The sequence below is a fragment of the Periophthalmus magnuspinnatus genome, chromosome 16 (genome assembly GCF_009829125.3).
Source record: "Periophthalmus magnuspinnatus isolate fPerMag1 chromosome 16, fPerMag1.2.pri, whole genome shotgun sequence".
NCBI classification, from domain to species: domain Eukaryota; kingdom Metazoa; phylum Chordata; class Actinopteri; order Gobiiformes; family Gobiidae; genus Periophthalmus; species Periophthalmus magnuspinnatus.
Window position 1 is genome coordinate 30844774 of NC_047141.1, and position 19427 is coordinate 30864200.

A 19427-nucleotide genomic window follows, 5' to 3' on the forward strand; every position below is an offset into this window, starting at 1 on the left:
CTGTGTGTTACTGAGGAAGAAGATAATGATTCCAGTAGAACATGACTGAAACTCCCGTCAACTTATTTCTGGAGAGGAAGGCCAAAGATGTGTCTTTGAGAGTTAAACATAATAAATATAATGTTTTGAGCTGTTATGGGCACTTTACTGTGTTAATGAAATAAAAGCAGACTCACAGTGGGATCCAGCCTGAAACACACAAGTCCAGTTTAGACCAGACCCGGACCAGGACCAAAGACCAGGACCAAAGACAAGGACCAGAGACAAGGACCAGAGACTAGGACCAGAGACTAGGACCAGAGACTAGGACCAGAGACCAGGATCAAGACCAACAGAGCAGAGGGCGGTCTCACCTGACAGACAGCAGGGGACGCTGGTTCTGTAGAGCGGTCAGGAGCTCGGCTGAGGGGCCTGGATGGTTGTAGCTCAGGTTTAACTCTCTCAGGTGGGAAGGGGCGGAGCTCAGAGCTGAGGCAAGAACAGCTCCGCCCCTCTGTGACACCAGACATCCAGACAACCTAAAGACACAGCATTATACTCATGTGGACACAAGGGGGCAGAGTGCATCATGGGAGCATCTCACCTGAGCGTCTTCAATCTGCAGGGGGCGCTCTTCAGTCCAGAACACAGCAGCTCCACTCCTAAGTCCTGGAGGTCGTTGTGACTGAGATCCAGGTGTGTGAGACTGGAGGAGCTGAGGACTGAGGCCAGAGGACCACAGCTGTGAGGGGACAGTCCACAGCCACAAAGACTGAGGAGAGAGAGGGACATTAGAGACTAGATTTCGTGAATTCTGGTGAGTTTTAGATGTACTCTCTTGTATGAAGTGGTTTTGTTGTTGGTGCCACAGTCCCTGAGTCTTTCTGCACTGCCCCTGCTCCAGCGCTCACATTTACACATGTTTCTTATTTAGACATAGCAGCTCAGACCACAACAAAGTACAGGACACTGGCCACCACTGACTGGTACAAGATCTCCAGTAACTTTAAGCACAGTGACGGCCCCAGTCCCTCTCCTTCACTCTGAGCTCTGAGGCTCCTCCCTCTTCTTCACTCTGCCTGTGTGACGTTTTAGTTCGTAACAAGTATGATCACTCTTACTCTTTTCTCTAAGACTGAGGTGATTATCATTAGATAAACAGCATTTTGTAGCTTGACACCAGTAGAAAAAAGACAGTATAATGGTTTAATCCCGTGATCAGCCCGTGCATGTGTTTATCCACATCTGCTCCTCAACCCAGAGCCCACTGCTCACTGTGCCCTGTGTTATAACAGGAAAAAGGTGAAAACCTCAGCGCTCAGAGAAGTGACTGCAGGGAAAAGGACTAATGTAAAGTTTGTGTTGTGCAGATGTCTGAACGGGCAGAAAAGACAGAATGACAGTGGGACTGATGCCTGCTGCGCATCAGCTGGACAGAATAAACACAGAGAAAATGAGGTTGGCACAGAATGCTCTTGGGACATGGTGCCGTCCACGGGGGACATAGATATCAGAGGGAACTGCCCCCGGCCAGCTCAACATTGTCCACACTGGTCCAACGTAAAGGGTCCACCTCTGAATCAAAGGTCAATGGACTTGTTTCCTTATGTCGTTTTAGGTCAATACAAGGTAAATAAAATATAAAAATATAAATATAAAACCATGATCCAGGGGTTTCATAGGTTATAACTAAAGAGGAGACAAAGCACAACACGTTGTCTTAAAGCTTCTGAAATTCTCTGTTTGAGAACTTCATAAACTGTTAATTTGGGAATATTGACCTGTCTCACCTGAGTGTCTTTAGACTGCAGGGGGCGCTCTTCAGTCCAGAACACAGCAGCTCCACTCCTGAGTCCTGGAGGTCATTGTAACTGAGATTCAGGTGTGTGAGACTGGAGGAGCTGAGGACTGAGGCCAGAGGACCTCAGCTGCGAGGGGACAGTCCAGAGCCAATCAAACTGAAGAGAGAGAGGGACATTAGAGACCACCACGTAGGGCTAGGCAAAAAAAAAAAAAAAGTGCAATCGAATTTTAAGTTCAAAATAATTTGTTTTCCGGGCTCCAGACACGGTTTTAGGTCCTTCATCGGGACGTTGTCCCAGGCTTGGGCCTAATAATGCTTTACAAACCTCTCAAAGCACTACACTGCAGTCATTCATTCACTCCACACTCGGTGGTGGTAAACTACTATTTTAGCCACAGCTGCCCTGGGGCAGACTGACAGAAGCAAAAAATGCACCATCTGTCCCTCCGACCACAAATCACTCACACACCACTTTTATACTAGACAAGGTGGGTGTGGTTGAGTCTTGCCTAAAAACACAACAATCGGATTCTCTGACCACTGGTCTGACCTTTGAGGCACTGTCCCTCCAAAATAAAGTTTAAATACAGTGTAGACTCACGGGGCTTTGGTGCAGACTCTGACCACCGGCAGCAGACCCAGGAGAGCTGTCTCTGAGGCCTGGTATTTCCTCAAGTCAAACTCCTCCAGGGCTGAGTCTGAGGACAGTAGGAGGAAGGACAGAGCCGACCACTCAGCAGGAGACGTGTATCTATAAGTGAGAATATCAGAGGGCTCTCCTGTTCTCATGTACTTTGTATCTCCTTTATCAGACTGAGGTCATTCATCTCAGCAGTGGAGCAGGTTCAGTTTTCTCTCTGCAGACAGATCCTTTTCACTCAGCTTCTGGTTGATGTACTTTACTATCTCCTGATTGGTCTGGTCACTTCCTGTGTGAGTCAGCAGACCCTGCAGCAGCCTCTGATTGGTCAGCAGAGACAGCCCAAGGAGGAAGCGCAGAAACAAGTCCAGGTGTCCGTTTGGACTCTGTAAGGCCTGGTCCACAGCAGAGCAGTAGAACGCTTCCTCAGGGTGAAGTGTCATTGAGGGTTCATTTGTCAAACTGTGTTCTCTAAATTAAAACGCAAAAGAAAAAGAGGAGTGTTGTGGCTGCAGCAGGCAGCCAGAAACTCCTGCACACTCAGATGGATGAAGCAGTAGACCTTGTCCTGGTACAGCCCTGGCTCCTCTCTAAAGACCTGTGTGAACACTCCAGAGTACACTGAGGCTGCTGCAGCGTCCAGCCCACACTCACTCAGGTCACACTCGTAAAAGATCACCTTTCCTTTCTGCAGCTGCTCAAAAGCCAGTTTTCCCAGAGACAACACCATTTCCCTGGTCTCTGGAGTCCAGTGAAGGTCCTTGCCTGATCCCTGGTGATACTTGATGTTCTTGACTTTGGCCTGCACCACCAGGAAGAGGATGTACATCTGTGTGAGTGTCCAGGGCAGCTCTGGTACCTCTGTTTGTTCCAGAAGCTTCTGTAAAACTGTGGAGAGGATCCAGCAGAAGACCAGGATGTGACTCATGATGTGGAGGCTGCGGATCCTCTTGATGTGGGAGATAACGACTGTGGCCTGGTCTCTGAACCTTTTCCTGAAGTACTGCTCCTTCTGCGGGTCGGTGAATCCCCGTACCTCTGTCACCATGGAGACGCATTCAGCAGGGATCTGATTGGCGGCAGCGGGGCGCGTGGTTATCCAGAGGCGAGCGGAGGGAAGCAGCTTCCCCCTGATGAGGTTTACCAGCAGCACATGCACTGGGGCGGACTCTGTGGGGTCGGTCAGGACACGGGTTGAACTAGTGGGAAATATTTTTTGGTTTGTTTCTTTTTGCATTAATGTAAGATTTGAGTTGTAAAAGGTTGAAATTCTATGACACATATCACTTATAAATACAAACTAATTACTTAAGTGTTTCATTCTAATAATAACTTTTTGGAAATTCTGTTGTTTTTTTTACAATATTGTACACTTAGAATACCTTTTGGGGGATAATTCTTTATGTTTTGGTTTTAATATTATCATTTAATGTCTATATTTATTTCAGCAATACATCGCACTTCAAAATTTGTTTTCATGACAGGTCGAACTAAAGTTACAATACAATAACAACAATATGATCAAATAAATCGGTTCTGAAATGGGCTTTAAATATCAGGAATCACAAGGCATTACTTACGATAAATGCTAACTTTTCCTTTAGGTTTTGACAGTAGAATAGTTTAACAGTTTAAATAACCGTGAATAATGTCTTTTTTTTAATAATTTTTTTTCTTTTTCGCATTATCACTGAGGCCTAGTTTGCATATTCCATAATACTGCAAACAAATACATATAGATCACAAATCACCTCTCATGAAGGAAGTATTATTTTATATGTGAAAAGAAAAACTGTAAAAATGTATATTCTTCATGGCCAGTCACCATTATAGAAACACACAAGGAAAAAGTCCACGGTATAGATTTGTAACATGAGTCCAGGGGTTGTATTTTGTCATAAGACGCCCCAGACTTCTTCAAAGGCTGAGCACATCTTTGCACAGGTCAGTGCAGCAGACAAAGGGTAGTTACTGATGGAAACGGTCTTTTCTGTGTAGTCCACGTTCACCTGGGCGAGAAAAAGAAATATGTAAATCAATAAAGTGCAAGTGATATTCTGTGGCAACACTAAATGAACTTTTGAAAGCAGAAAACACTTTAAGCCCAACGTTTCAAGCAATTTCTGTTGATGCTCTTTGTATAGCAGTATTTCGAATGCATTCTTGTTTATTAACTGTGATCTGACCAAACTAAAATTCCCACGCCAGACAAGATCTGCCCTTAAATCAAAACAGATATTGAAACATACAGTCCTGGTACTTGGGCTTCTTCAATAACTCAAAAAGAATGGATATATTTCATTTGATACAGCTCCATTTCAAACCGTCACTTGCACCCTCACTTCTCAGCTTTCATATTCAGGATGCAAATAATAGTTTTTTTCGCACTACAGGAACCTTATGGAGATGCTGACTTTTTAGTCCCAAAGTTTCTGTGTAGAGTCTGCACACCCGACCGGGCGACAGGTGCGTAGGAGGAGAAGCACTTGGTCTGAAAAGTCAAGAAAACTCCCGCACACTGTCTCACTTTTGATTCAGTTTTAGAGAGAAGGGAGTGAGAATAAAATTTTATCAAGAGTGAGGCGGTGTGCAGGAGTTTTCATAACTTTTCAGACCAAGTGCAGTCCCAAAGGAAAAAAAAAAATACTACTGTGGGTTTCTAAAGTGTGAAAATGCCAATGGTATGAATAACTCACTGCTCCATGTGCGAATGCTCCTATAACCACAGCGGCTGGTCCTTCAGGCACCAGCGTTCGGGGGCAAACCGCTTCTCCAGAAGAAAAAGAGGTGCCAATGCGAGGACAGCCTGGAGGGAGGTGGTCAGACACTGGGTTTTTGATCATTTTTAAAAGCTTCTGAGGACCATCGGCCGCCCGGACACTTAGTTTGTGGAGCAGTTGAACTAGAATCAAAACATAAACTCTATTAGAACAGATGAACACAGGGGATAAACTTTGTGTGAGAGTAAAGGTGGGTGATATGGTCTACAAAATCAAAATTGTTTTTTCAGTTTATTTAAAATTTGAATATCTGATACATTTTGTCTATAATAAACTATAATAGTAAAAGTAGTTGGTTAAATAAAATACATATATGATCGAACAGGTACTTACAATGTAATATTTCAAAAAAGTATAGTATTTTTCAGCTCTTCTGGGTTTAAATTTTCTATTCACTTCTTATACCATATTTCTAATGTATGAGAGTACTTAAGTGAATTCAAGTTTACCCATAAGGCCACAGAAGCGAGGGAATGTTCTTGGGATACGGGTTTGTGGGTTGATCTCTATTAAAGCATTCTTCTCTGTGTGAATATAAACCTGCAGTAAACCAGCCCTGTTCAGAGGACTGTCCATCAACATCAACAAACACTGTAAGAAAAAAAAAAAAAGCAGTTAGCAGTTAGTTAACACTTTTTATCAGGGGTGTCCAAGGTATTGTATTGTATTTTTTTTAATCAAGGGTTGCATATTTTTAAATTATCAACTGAAAGGCCAAAAACTGATGTTGATGTATTTCGTCTCATCTGAATAGTTACATTAGTTTGGTTAAAATGCACAGCAAAATCTGATTATTATCCAAATTCTGCACCTTTAAAATAGCTTAAATGAAATGCAACCCATAAAATTGGGTGGATTTAATCATGAGAGACCACAAATGAAAAGAAATCTTATGAGTTTGCTCTTTACACGTCATTTTAACAGCTTTATAACCCCACAAATGTGATAATATGATTTTGAGAGTGCATGTCACTGTAGCAACTGCAGTTTGTTTGTCAGGTTTCTCACTCAAAATGATGATGGTATACAATTTATATTATCGTTAGCAATTTAGGCCAGTTCAGCCACAAGCATAGGTGCCAACAGTCAGCAAAAAATACTTCGAAACTTGTATTTTGGCCATGTTCAACTCTGTAAACACATCAGCTGCAGTGCCCACCTGATGAGTGATGTCAGGTCTTATATGTCCAGGGTCTCTTCCACTTTTGACAATCATATTTTTGTGTTGATCGCAGTTTAATAACTCAAACGTTTTTCCAACCTGTGAAAAAAAACAAAATCAAGGCTTCAACATGATTATGGGAGCTCTGTATGGACAAGTTACATCACAACAAACAGGAACTAGTCTTTACCTTGACTGTTTCTAACGACGCCCTTTCCAAAATAACCACCAGCCGCCTCTCTGCCATTCGATCATGCAGGCTGCGGAGATGTTTGGCTGGTTTTGGTTCATATTCGTCCAAATGTTCCAGACCACGCTTTTTGCCATTAGACGCCATGCTGGAACACTGCTGCCCCTCGTCTTTGTCGCACAATCTACGTCACATAAACGCGACCCCAATTTGACAGTTTTATTTTGCTTTATGGAGCCTTAACATTAATTTAAACTGACCAGATTGTTCTATATTGTACATAAACAAGAATAAGCTATTTGAATTTGCCGTACAGCCGGTAAATTCAGGGTAAAGTTTGCTGTTTACGTTGTCACACATCCCTACGTCATCAGTGTGCGCCGGATGTTGGCTGCTTCAGCGTGCACAAGAAAATTCACGTGTGATTTTTTTTCTCGCAACGGATACACACAAAAACAGGATTTAAACAGTATTTTTTATCAGTAAGTATATGTGCATTTATCTGCATTTTACATACGCATTTACTTAATTCGCGTAACTTGGCTCTGAATTGCGTTAGTAGGTAAATTAAGCTATGTTTGTAAAAGCTGTCACCAGGCCTAAACATGAGTACTGTCCAAAGGCAGAATAACTCATATTATTGGCTAATAACACATGTGTTTCAACGAACTAATTGTCTTGAATGTTTCCCTTAAGTTTAACCACTGTTATTCTTGCCTATACAAGTCCCCTTAATCCTTCGATTACTTGTGCTTTGATTAAAGGATGAATTAAAGGCACATTTTAGTTCCTTGGCAAGAATTCACGTTTATTATTTCATATCTAGTTCTACACAGTCAAGCTTCCAAATGGCTTGGTGGCCAGTGAATAAGAAGTTAATGCCATCCCCTTGAGTAACTGTAGAGCCCATATAGAATAGTCTTAGTTTGTTTAACATCATGTTGCTGTCATCTTTTGTAATTTGACTTCTCTTTCTCTTCTCTTTCTCTCTCAGTTGTAGTTGTAAATCTGAGCCATGGGTAGAAAACTTGATCCAACAAATAAAGTGAAGAGAGGCCCAGGAAAGAAGGCCAAGAAACAACGAGGAGCAGAAACAGAACTAGCCAAGTTCTTAACTGAAGGTATTTTTGGTTCAAATACATTTACTTATTAAACAATAACAAAAGCTTCATTTTTGATGTACAATTTGACTCATGAATGTTCTTTGTTTGTACAGATGACAATGAACCAAAACGACTCTCAAGTAGAGGCAGGAAAAGGCAAGTATTTGAGTTCTAGATATGATGATTATATGGACCAATGCAACTCTATGGGAGATTCACTGCTTTTCACTGCTAATATCCAAATGTATCATCCACAAATATTGAACCATATCATAATTTGTTATAGATTGACTCCACAAACTTGCAGAAAGAAAGAATAGATCTGCACTGCAGATCTTTGGAGCTCAATTTTGTTTTCTAATAGTGCCACAATGAAACGTTACATTGTGGTGCTATTAAAATAATGAAAAATTGGGAGCTCCAAGCAGCATGCAGTCGGAACTTTTTGTCAGATGTCTCTACCTAACAGTACTGTCTCTACAAACCTGCCATATTAATCTTATATTTCAAAATCCTTTCACCTTGCATTGAATAGTTGCTTAATTTTCTGAACCATTTGCACTGAAAAACATATTTACAAAAAAATTATTCAGGCTTAGTAACTAACTAATACCCTAGCCCTGACTCCTGAAAGAAATAGTTACTGAGCATGACTCATTCTCATGGTAATAAAAACTATGTGTTCATTATAAAAATAAAAGTATTTACTTTTTTTTTTTAATTTGTGCAGATAGACAGGACAATCAGCTTTGTGTCAGTTTGTAATTACTGGGTCTATACACATGAAATAAAGAGATGTAACTTTAAAACAGGTCACTTTTCTGTCTCAAAGTTTACCTTTACGCTATGTGTTCTGTCACAGAGCTGCAAAAAGAAGTCAAAGCAAAAAGCCAGAACAGAACCAGAAGCCAGCAAAAGGTAAAGTATACATTATTATACCATTGTACTTTCAACTTAGTGTAAACTAATAGTATGAATAAATACATTGCATTGTTGTATTGTGTATATTCATTATTTATTTATTTATATTTATCCAGGATTTACTGATGAAAATAATAAATGGCTGAAACCGGCAAAAAGAAAGCGGAAAACTGAAGAACCAGAAAACGAGGATGACAGCGATGAACACTGGGAATCGGACGCAGACGAGGAAGAGGAGGAAATGGAGATGCTGCAGATGAAGGGCAAGAAGAAGAGTGTAGCGACCAAACAGGAGGAGGAAGATGAGGAAGAAGAGGAGGATGACGACGACGATGATGATGAAGAAGAAATGGTGGATGACTACGGTACACAGGAGGATGGAGGTGAAGAGGAGGATGAAAGTGATGGTGAAGAGGTCAGTGCAAATATTATTTATATATAAATGAAATGAATCCATTGTTCTATAAACGTGGATGAGTGTAAATATGAAAAAGTCTAAAAAGTCATCCAATTAAATGCATAAGACCCCAAAACACAACTGCGATGTGTGCAGTACTTAATGAAAGTCTGAAATGCTCATTTGAAACATCAGGTAGTGATAAGTAGTGATAAGTGTTTCAGAAAAGAACATGTTTATCTTGTCCCTGCTACTGAATCTTGTTAAATATTGAGATCAGAAAGTATCTAAACTATGCTCCATATCCCCCCACAAAAATGTCCCTATCTAAAAATGTGTTATTGTATTTAGCTTCTTCCTATTGAGCGAGCCGCTAAAAAGGACAAAAAGTTAAAACAGTCTGTGAGCCCTGAAAGTGGTGACGATGATGAGGATGAAGATGATGATGATGATGATGATGATGAGGAGGAGGAAAAGGACGACTCTGACGCAGAGGAGGAGGAGGAGGACACAGTTCAAGCAAACATCGATGAAGTTGACTCAGACACGTTTAGGCTTCCCAAAGCTGAAGAGACTGAGAAAGAAGGTAAAAGACATTAAAGTGTGGTCAGCTTTAGTGCATCAGTTTCCTGGACTATTGTTTCTTGGTTTTAGGTGTCATGCCTTTAGACCTGAAGCAAATCTATCAGAGAATAAAAGACAACATTGAGGTTTTGTGTAACTTCTCAACAAAAAGAGAGGAAGGCAAAGATCGGTCAGATTACATCTCTCTTCTAAAGAAGGATCTCTGCATGTACTACAGCTACAACAGCTTCCTAATTGAAAAGTTAATCGACCTGTTTCCTCTATCAGAGGTTAGTGTTTAAGAATAAACAGCTCTGTACGCATTTCTTTTTATAGATTTTAATTTGTTTACCTTGTTGCTTTCCAGTTGGTTGAATTTCTTGAAGCTAATGAAATTCATAGACCTGTCACAATTCGAACAAATACATTGAAAACCAGACGACGAGACCTGGCGCAGGTAATAAACCCCTGACCCCTAAAGACGAGTTTGAATATGTGATCTAAATGTATATTAATAGATTTCTAATTTTGCTGTAGGCTTTAATCAACAGAGGAGTAAACCTTGACCCTTTGGGCAAATGGTCCAAAGTTGGGTTGATTATCTATGATTCCTCAGTTCCTGTTGGTGAGTTCTGTCAGTTTTAACTGTTCTGTACATCACATACAGATCTTTAACTTTGATTTAAAGGGATTTTACACAAAATTGATTCTTGTGAACTTTAAGCCATGTTACAATGTTGTTACTTCTTCAAAACTCGGAGTTGTGTTTTGTTTCATTCACATATGTTTGAGTAATCCTTTATTATTAGTCTGCATTTATCTCCAACATGTGTGAATGAAGCAAAACACAACTCCAGGTCTGTTTGTGATGAGGAAACATTATAACACAGATCAGAAAATGGCTTAATATGGGCCTTTTAATCATTTATTTCATTCATATAACATAAGTGTAAATCTGCCCTTTTCTAGGTGCCACCCCGGAGTATCTGGCTGGTCAGTACATGCTGCAGGGAGCGTCCAGTTTACTGCCGGTCATGGCTCTTTCTCCTCAGGAAGGAGAATATGTGCTGGACATGAGCTCTGCCCCAGGAGGCAAAACCACCTACATCGGTAAGACATTAAAAAGATGTGAGCTAATTACTGCTGAGAATTACTCAATGTTTAAAAATATGCTGTGTGATTTTCTTTCCTAGCACAACTCATGAGAAACACTGGGATTATCGTGGCCAATGACGTAAACGCTGATCGGCTGAAGAGTGTAGTAGGAAACATTCACCGTTTGGGCGTCACAAACACTGTCGTCTGCAACTACGATGGCAGGCAGTTTCCAAAGGTAAACCACTTTTACAGCTTCATAATAAAACATTGATCCATTTAAAGACCATACATTTTATCGTTGTCTATGGGTTTGATTCTTTATGTGCTGTGTGATACATTTTATAGACTAAATGTAAGAACTACTCTTAGGGAACATTGTTTATCAAGCAAAGGAGTTAAAATTTTAGAACAGTTGCTACAATGAGTGAAAACATTTCTCTTTTACTATTCTAAATAATTTTTAATAGAATAGTAATGGAAAAATATTTGAAAGAATTAACAACAGTAAGGATAGTTTTGTGATAATTTGAATAATCATGGCAGATTTTTTTTAAATTATGATGTAAATGTACAGAAACATGTTGTATAGATGAACGTCCATTAATGTGCTGTATTTGGACATAAGGGTGGGCACAATCAGCTTAAGCTTCTGCCTATAATTTACTATTACTTTATTGTTTGATTTGACTATAAGGTTCTACGTACTGAATATTTTACGGGCATCATACTGAATATAATGTATGTCGTCTGTAATGGGTTATACATTGACTAAACTAAAATAAATATATTATTGAAGTGAATGAAATGTGGTATATTGCTCTTTTATGCTGTGTTGTAATAACAGCTGTTGTTTCCATACAGGTCATGGGAGGGTTTGACAGAGTCCTGCTCGATGCACCATGCTCTGGCACAGGGGTCATTGCTAAGGATCCAGCTGTGAAGACCAGCAAGGTAAACCGTTGTTTTTGCTTAAATATTATCAGTGAAACATTTAAATGACTTTTCTATTTTTATTTGTGTTCATTTCTGACAGGATGAGGCAGACATCCTGCGCTCTGCTCATTTACAGAAGGAGCTTCTTCTGTCGGCCATCGACTCGGTCAATGCAGAGTCTGCTACGGGCGGATACTTGATCTACTGCACATGCTCAATAATGGTGTGTAAATGAACAAAGTGTGTGTCTTTAAAAAACTTTTTTAATGGGGTCATGAGGATTTCTGTTTTTTGTTGAGTAGGTTGAAGAAAATGAATGGGTGGTGGATTACGCTTTGAAAAAAAGAAATGTAAAATTGGTTCCTACTGGTCTTGACTTTGGCAGTGAAGGCTTCACCAGGTAAATATTTCATGAAACCAAAGCTGTTTTGACAGATTATTGTGTATTTTTACTGTATTATTTATATCTATATTATGTTTTTACTTTTTAGGTTCAAAGAGCGCAGGTTCCATCCAACACTGCGCCTCACTCGGAGATTTTATCCTCACACTCACAACATGGATGGATTCTTTGTAGCTAAATTTAAGAAATTCTCCAATGTTATTCCTATTGTGCCTCCAAATAAAGGTAATGACTTCCTAATAGATTCACTTTTCATTTGTTTAATTTTAAAAACTAAAGCACAATCACTGAATCACTGTTTTCTACAGAAGAGGAGAAACTGGAAGCAGACAATGCAACAGCAGCGACGTCTTCAGAGGAAAAATCTTCAGATCAAATCAAAGTAAAAACTGTCCCTGCTAAAGGAGCAACTTCACAGTCCCAAACGAACGGAAAGTCTACGAAGAAACCAAACGGCAAAAAAGACTTGCAAACTGGAGCAAAGAAGGCAAAGATTCAAAAAACTGATGAAAAAACTGTACCAAAGGCGAAAAAGCCTGAAGCAACAACACAAGAAAGTAATGCGTCAAAGCCTGAAAAGAAAGAAGGCAAAAAGTTTGAGAAAAAACTGGGAAAAATGAAAAAAACTCCCATGAAGGCCAAGAAGAGGATGGGAAGGAACAAATTTAAGATGTTGAAACATATGTTGCAGAAAGCTGAGAAGCAGTAGTGTACATTAAGCTGTTTAAATGTACTTGAAATATGAAATAATAATGAAATATGTACTGGTCTTATTGCGTTTTGCTTCGAGTAATGGTAATACTCGATTTAATTTGTAATATGAATATTAATCATTGACATTTTCTACTGTTCAGGTTTAATAGCAAAACTTAAAATGGAAATATGGTAGATCCTGTGTGTTTTTGTATATGATACAAAAGACAATTAAAATATTTTCAACATTTGAGATGACCAGTTTTGTTTGCAGAAGTCTGTAGAAGTTAAAAAGAACAAATCTGTGTTTCTTATTACATGTACACCGAGATGCTGTACAGAAAATAGAATAAAGACAATTATTAATTCAAATATTTAATAACTATGATGTTTTGATTTAGATATAGATCACAAGTGCCTCTATACAGTTAAAAGTTTATGTAAAAAAAATAAATAAAAATTCATTTACACTAGGCTCTGGGATGAACCAATCAGATCCATCGGCTGTTGACCGGAAGTTACGTCGTTTACATTTTCCAAGATGGCGGCTGGGATGTACCTGGAGCATTATTTAGACAGTAAGCTTTTTTAGCATATAATTAATGAACGGAATCGTTGTATTAAACATAATTAGCTTCTATTTTGTGTTTTAAAGAAGTGACGAGGGCCTATCATCTTGAAATCGCACTAGTTTATTCTTTAAACCCGCTCTTATGGGTCGGTTTTAGGTGCAGGCTAATGCTACATGGTTAAAAAGCAAAGCCCCAAAAATAAATTGAAGCAACACCTCAGGGTCCCACCGGAGGAGCTGGAGGACGTGTCTGGGATGAGGGAAGTCTGGGAGTGCCTCTTTAGACTGCTGGCCCCAGATGAGAGGAAGAAAAGTGACGGACGTGATCATTTGTTTGGGACCGTTAGTTGTGTTTATGCTAACGTTCATGCTAAGCTAAAGCTAACGCCGTGTTTTATTCATCCTCGTCTTTTGTTTATGTTTGTACTCGGGCTGTGAGATACACCAGGTAAAACTGTTTAATTGCTTCAATTTTTAGATTTTGGATCATGTTGGTCCTTTAGCATTGAACCTTTCACCAGTTTGATCAAATTCCATCTACCCATTAAACTGTTATGTTGTTGTTATGTTATCTTATGTTAATTTTTGTTTGACAGGGGCTAGGCATCCCTATTTACCCGGGACAATCCCAATTTTGAGCTCTGTGTCCTCTGTCCCAGCAGATTTATCCAAAAGCACTGTTTTGTCCCAGATTTATACAAGAAATGTCCTTATTTTTTTTACCAATTTGATACCAGACATTGGTAAAAGGGCGAATATATTGTCATTTGTTCAGCTGAAATACAGAAAACAGTGCTTGAAATGATCATAAGGCAAAAAAAGATTACGTAGTGACCCGGGCAATGTTACGTGCTCTTTTTACATTTAAAAAAAAATACCAATCATCCAAACCCAGGCGTGCCTCAGTTTTTAATTTGGAAAATCTGGTCACCCTATTGTCTGACTAATTATAGCTCAAAGGAGTCAAAGATCACCTCTTCCAGTAGCATCCTCAAGCATTAGTTTTCCTCTATTGTTTTATATATTGAGATTATAGAAGTGCTCTGCGTGAAAAGGGACAGATATTCACAGCTGTAGCAGATTCATAGAGAAGAGATTTTTGCATCAACAAGACAAAGCAAAAATATATAACATAGCTCTCTGTTCATTTTGTTCTTCTAGCAATGTGTGCAATGTCTTTTATATTACTTAGAGTAGTAGTAGTAGTATTTTCAGTTAGATTACTCTTAATTTGAATAAAAAATCCTATTGACCTGCAGTGTCTCACTATATTTGTTAATTCTTGTTTCCTTTCAGGTATAGAAAACTTGCCCTTTGAATTGCAGAGAAACTTCAATTTGATGAGAGATCTTGATCAGCGCACAGAAGGTAAGAAATATTAAAATGTCGATATACGTGCTAAAAGACCTATTGAAAACGTCATATTTTGGTTTTGCACATTTCAGATCTGAAATCACAGATCGACTCATTGGCAAAAGAATACACCTCCAACGCCAGGACTCTTTCCTCTGAACAAAAACTCTCAATTCTGCGACAAATTCAACAATCCTACAGTAAATGCAAAGAGTTTGGAGATGACAAGGTGCAGCTGGCGATGCAGACCTATGAGATGGTAATACTGTCTATTTATTTACAACATTTAACTTAAGAGCTCTGCAGATATTTTGAGGCTGATTTTAATCGTTTTACCCAAAATGTATGATTTATAATATTGTTGTGTTCTGGTGTAAGGAAACACATAGAATTTCTTTTGGTTTCTTTTGAGCCAGTCTCCAAAACAGACCAGTAACTGACCAATATAACCTTGACATCAACTTGTCAGTGTAGCAACCAAGTCTCACATACAAAAACAGTTACCTTAACAACAACAAAAGGAGTCAACTTTGAACTAAATACAAAATATCAGATCATTACAGTGTTATTTGCACTAATTTACAGTCAGTTATAAGATAAGATAAGATAAGATATGCCTTTATTAGTCCCACAGTGGGAAATTCCAGATTTTATGTCTTTTCTTTAAGGCTGATGTGCTAAAAAGTGCAAATATTCCCTGGTTTACAGAAGCTCAATAAATTTTGAATGTTGCCAAAATAAGTGTAGCAAAAATGGCTTGACAAACTCTGTTACAAGTCAGAATTGAAACTTTGCTGGGATTGCACTGATACTATGACACACATGGTTTCTTTTTCCACACTGTCTATTTTAGGTCGATAAACACATCAGGCGCCTGGACACGGACCTCGCTCGATTTGAGGCCGATTTAAAAGAAAAGCAGATTGAGAGCACAGATTACGATTCCACTTCAAGCAAAGGAAAGAAAGGTCTGTGTGTCTATTGTTTATGATAGAACTATAAACACTTGATATTGAAATGGTATGGTAGTATTGTGATTTTAGGATTTAGTTGATTTGATGAATGTCTCTCCCTGCTCTTTACACAATTTTGTCACTGTAATTCTTTCCAACAAAGCAGTGGTTCCCAACCCATTTCAAAAATCGCAACTCCTACCAATAACTAGCTAATGTAGCCAACCCCGAGACTTTTATCCTACCAGACAAACTATTGTACTCAAAGGAATATTTAAGTCATTTTTGATGGCTACAAAATGTTATAGAACAATAAATAATAGGTTTCATTAAAGTAGTAATTAAAATGCCATCACTTCGAGTTCTAGTTTCACCCTCTTTCTTTAAGAATCCCCAGTCGAAACCACTGCACTAGAGCCAAAAAATCGTATTAAAACAAACATCAAAAAACAAGGTAAAGGCATTTAATAATTACTCGCAGCATTTTTAAGCTTTTAAGCCTAATTTGTGCTTTTGACATGGTGTGTGTGTCTGTTATGAAATACTAAAAAAATATTTCTGATTCTAGGTGATACGAGACAGAAAGAGAAGAAAACGGCTAAAACGAGATCCAAAGTGAAGAGTTCAGATGAAGACAGCAGCCCAAAGAGTGCGCAGAAGAAAGTGAAGCTGCTCCAGCCGTATGATCTTTCATTTATTCTGTTTTCTCAAGTCCTGTTTAGAATTTTGCCTAAAGAACCACAGAATTGACTCTTGTGAGCTTTAAATCATGTTATATTGTTGTTACTTCCCCAAAAATATACCTGGAGTTGTTTTGTTTAATACATGTTTGAGTAAATCTTTATGCCTGTCTACATTTCCAAAGCTCAAAATGCTCTGTTCCACCTTGTGATGTCATGAAGCAGTAGTTTTCAAGTTAACGGCTCCTTTTACCTTTAGTTTCTACCATTTCTACCTTCAGTAGAAATAGGCAATTCCAGAGCTGAAATCCTTCAAATGATTCTAGTGAAGGTGTGGGGTAGTTGTGTTTGGTTTTATTCACACATGTTTAACACAAAACTACAACTCCAGGTGTGTTTGTGACGAGAAAACAACGTAACATAGATCAGAAAAGAGCCGCTCTTTAAGTGTATCCGGGGTATGTAGAATGTCCTTTTTTTAAAAAAAAGGGACAGAATTGCAATTGTGACAGTGCCCGAAACATGAAAGTATATTAGATCCATGCTGATCAGCCTGAATATTGAGGACGCAAACAATTTTACCTCCAGAATTCATTCACTGAGCTCTTAATTACTGGGTTGCCCTTATAAATAAATGCTGGGATTTTGGTAGTGAGTATTTATATCAGAAAGAGTCTTTTTTATTATTATTATTAATTGCCAGATTCTACATCTAAAACCAAACGCTCACACTTTGTTTTTCCTGACCCAAAACACACAGTGGAAAAATAAACCACTTTTAAAAGAAAAAAATTTCGGTATGTAACAGCAACATCACATTTTTTTTTTTTTTTAGTTATCAGAAAAGTCAGTATTTTATTGGAACATTTTTTCTTAATATTTAAGAACTAGTAAACATGTATGCTAGCTAACATACATGACCATTCACACACACAGTGGCTCCCTCTTTTCTGCATGACTCGAGGAAAAACAAAAAATAACCTACCCACACCAGTCCATCTTATGTATTATTTATAAATATTGAATAACATTACATTCCTTACTTTGAATTTTAATCATCCTTACCTTGTGCCTTTGACAGAGGAGAGTTTAACAGTCCTTCCTCCAACTTTGGAAACGTTCACCCGTCTGACGTCCTGGACATGCCTGTGGACCCTAACGAGCCCACATACTGCCTGTGCCACCAGGTGTCCTATGGGGAGATGATCGGCTGTGACAACACTGACGTGAGTTTAAAGTTACCCATTTTTTATTTATTACCTTTTTATGTTCTTTGGTTGAAAACATAGTAAGATTTGAAGGCTGAGAATCAAAACTGTGCAAGTTATTCATAAGTTAGACCGGTCACAATAACATATTTTGAAGCAAGATATGTCGCTAGAGAGCTGTATAATGATAAACGATAATATTGAAGCTATTTTTTGGCACTGACACAAAAACAATAATTCAAGATAATCCCAGTCAAGTAACCAGACAGTCTCATTAAAAGGCCTGAGCTGCAGTTCATAAAAAACAGAATGAAGTAGTAATTAGCCATTGGAGTTATTTATTCTATCCTCAACACCTCAAATCTTATCGTATTACAACTAAAATAACAAAAATGTCACCACTTTTGCAAAGAAATCGTACAAATGATAAATATTGAGCCCCAAAAATATTTTTCCAACTTGTATATGTTTCAGAATCAGAATCCTTTTATTGCCATGTTGAACGATAAGTCGATATAGTAATTATCATGACAGGACTACAACCAGTCAAGTTTGGACACAACATCTCATTCTTTCTTTTTTACTACTTTCTGCAATTTATATACACCCAGAAGGCATCAAATATATGAAGTAAGATGTATAGAATTATGTAGCAAAGAAAAAAAGATAAATAACTCCTAGCTTTGTCGAAAAATATTTATTATTATTCAACTTTTTTCCTTACTACATAATTCAATATATTTTGCTTCATATATTTGATGTATTTTGTATGTATCTAAAATGTAGAAAGTAGTAAAAATAAAGAAAAAGAACATTAACTTAGATGGTTTGTTCAAACGTTTGACCAGTGTTGTTTAAACATGCACTACCTCCTCCTGTCAAAATAATATGTTAAACTTTATAGAGCCAAAATACAGTTTTTGATCAATATAAAACTCAAATAATCACAAAATGTCACTTGTGTTGATTTGATTCCCAATCTTTTAAAAGACTATGACCTAGACAGTGTGGTACTGATGGTGATGGGTGTGTTTTTACTTCTTTGAACAACAATGCATTCTACATTCTTTATCTTTTGTCTCCAGTGCTCCATTGAGTGGTTTCATTTCGCATGCGTGGGTCTGACCACCAAACCAAGAGGCAAATGGTAACGACAATTAAAACACAGATCACTTGTGGATTCTCATTCGTCACTTTTTTCTCCTCTATTAATGTTGAAACCGCTATTTTTCACAGGTATTGCCCCCGGTGCTCCCAAGACAGAAAGAGAAAGTGAAACTATCCGGATGTCTGGACACATTGATACGAAACACATGAATAATATTTCATCAATAATGGTTAGATTTGTTTTTCTCATCACTCATTTTGGTGCTTCTTCCGGTTTATATTTTTGGTCAATAGCAGTGTGTTTGAAGGAACTACATGGTGGCTACTTTTGTATTTATGATTTTATAACCATAGCTAGCTGTTTGAGTAACCTTTTTTTGGTGCTTTATTTTTTTATATTTTGTTTATTTAGTTATTAAAACCGTAGTTAGTTGTTTGAGTAATCTTTTGGTGCTCCTATTTTTTTTTTTTTACCTTTTGTTTAGGTATTAATCAAACACTACAACTGCCCTCGATGAACTTTAAAACAATACTGTAGATTGTCATCAACTTTTGTCAAATATTTCATTTGTCATGTAATATTTTAATATGGTTAGATTTGTGTGCATAATCCTGTTTTTTATTTTATTGTAAGGTAGTGAAAAAGATGGTGCACAATCGTCACAGTATTGGTGGATTATAGTTTCATTTGAGCATTTGACTGAGTGCTGTAACGCCAGATATTATTGAAAAGAACTGTAACTTCTGTAGCTGACATTGGTACAAAGGGGTTGGGTGATTGTGTCGATCAATCAATTAAAATACAGCTACTACCTCAAATATGTGTGAATGGTTTATTTTATTTGGTTGTAAGCAGTTTTCTGTATTTTATCTAAACAAACGATACTA

At 38.2% G+C, this 19427-nt stretch overlaps 3 protein-coding genes and 1 long non-coding RNA gene across 6 annotated transcripts; 2 read left to right on the forward strand and 2 right to left on the reverse strand.

Moving 5' to 3' along the window:
- Positions 1–357: 357 nt before the first annotated feature.
- Positions 358–2512, reverse strand: LOC117383850 (uncharacterized). The gene is made up of 3 exons (XR_004542440.2): positions 2385–2512; positions 584–751; positions 358–518 (listed from the first exon to the last, which is right to left on the reverse strand). It is a non-coding gene; the product is annotated as an uncharacterized LOC117383850 (long non-coding RNA).
- A 1664-nt stretch (positions 2513–4176) lies between these two features.
- emg1 (EMG1 N1-specific pseudouridine methyltransferase) lies at positions 4177–6730 on the reverse strand. The gene is made up of 5 exons (XM_033981023.2): positions 6556–6730; positions 6363–6464; positions 5653–5794; positions 5120–5325; positions 4177–4432 (listed from the first exon to the last, which is right to left on the reverse strand). Exons 1-5 carry the CDS (start codon positions 6700–6702, stop codon positions 4319–4321), a joined length of 711 nt encoding a protein of 236 aa, XP_033836914.1. The 5' UTR covers positions 6703–6730; the 3' UTR covers positions 4177–4318.
- A 197-nt stretch (positions 6731–6927) lies between these two features.
- Positions 6928–13036, forward strand: nop2 (NOP2 nucleolar protein homolog (yeast)). 2 transcript variants are annotated; one of them, XM_033981020.2, is made up of 16 exons: positions 6928–7037; positions 7550–7676; positions 7772–7814; positions 8521–8576; positions 8696–8994; positions 9328–9562; positions 9631–9830; positions 9908–9997; positions 10078–10165; positions 10510–10650; positions 10734–10873; positions 11500–11589; positions 11672–11794; positions 11874–11971; positions 12063–12199; positions 12283–13036. In XM_033981020.2, the coding sequence occupies exons 2-16, from the start codon at positions 7571–7573 to the stop codon at positions 12681–12683; spliced, it is 2247 nt and encodes a 748-aa protein (XP_033836911.1). In that variant the 5' UTR covers positions 6928–7037; positions 7550–7570; the 3' UTR covers positions 12684–13036. The 2 variants fall into 2 exon arrangements, with proteins under 2 accessions (XP_033836911.1, XP_055084097.1); XM_055228122.1 differs by lacking the exon at positions 6928–7037 and having other exon boundaries at positions 7555–7676; positions 12286–12748.
- Positions 13037–13160: 124 nt separating this feature from the next.
- On the forward strand, positions 13161–19358 carry ing4 (inhibitor of growth family, member 4). 2 transcript variants are annotated; one of them, XM_033980864.2, is made up of 9 exons: positions 13161–13245; positions 14535–14606; positions 14684–14850; positions 15445–15559; positions 15933–15998; positions 16113–16224; positions 17306–17450; positions 18518–18579; positions 18669–19358. In XM_033980864.2, the coding sequence occupies exons 1-9, from the start codon at positions 13209–13211 to the stop codon at positions 18706–18708; spliced, it is 816 nt and encodes a 271-aa protein (XP_033836755.1). In that variant the 5' UTR covers positions 13161–13208; the 3' UTR covers positions 18709–19358. The 2 variants fall into 2 exon arrangements, with proteins under 2 accessions (XP_033836755.1, XP_033836756.1); XM_033980865.2 differs by lacking the exon at positions 15933–15998.
- Positions 19359–19427: the final 69 nt, after the last annotated feature.

Bases quoted from the DNA above. Each gene is read 5' to 3' on its own strand.
- ing4 (XM_033980864.2), top strand. From the start codon at position 13,209: ATGGCGGCTGGGATGTACCTGGAGCATTATTTAGACA. The intron at 17,451-18,517 runs GTGAGTTTAAAG...TTTTGTCTCCAG, and splicing joins TCGGCTGTGACAACACTGAC to TGCTCCATTGAGTGGTTTCA. The intron at 18,580-18,668 runs GTAACGACAATT...TATTTTTCACAG, and splicing joins ACCAAACCAAGAGGCAAATG to GTATTGCCCCCGGTGCTCCC.
- emg1 (XM_033981023.2), bottom strand. From the start codon at position 6,702: ATGGCGTCTAATGGCAAAAAGCGTGGTCTGGAACATTTGGACGAATAT. The intron at 5,795-6,362 runs GTGGGCACTGCA...TTTTTCTTACAG, and splicing joins GACCTGACATCACTCATCAG to TGTTTGTTGATGTTGATGGA. The intron at 5,326-5,652 runs GTAAACTTGAAT...TTTTGATTCTAG, and splicing joins TCGCTTCTGTGGCCTTATGG to TTCAACTGCTCCACAAACTA.
- nop2 (XM_033981020.2), top strand. From the start codon at position 7,571: ATGGGTAGAAAACTTGATCCAACAAATAAAGTGAAGAGAGGCCCAGGA. The intron at 11,972-12,062 runs GTAAATATTTCA...TTTACTTTTTAG, and splicing joins GGCAGTGAAGGCTTCACCAG to GTTCAAAGAGCGCAGGTTCC. The intron at 12,200-12,282 runs GTAATGACTTCC...TGTTTTCTACAG, and splicing joins TATTGTGCCTCCAAATAAAG to AAGAGGAGAAACTGGAAGCA.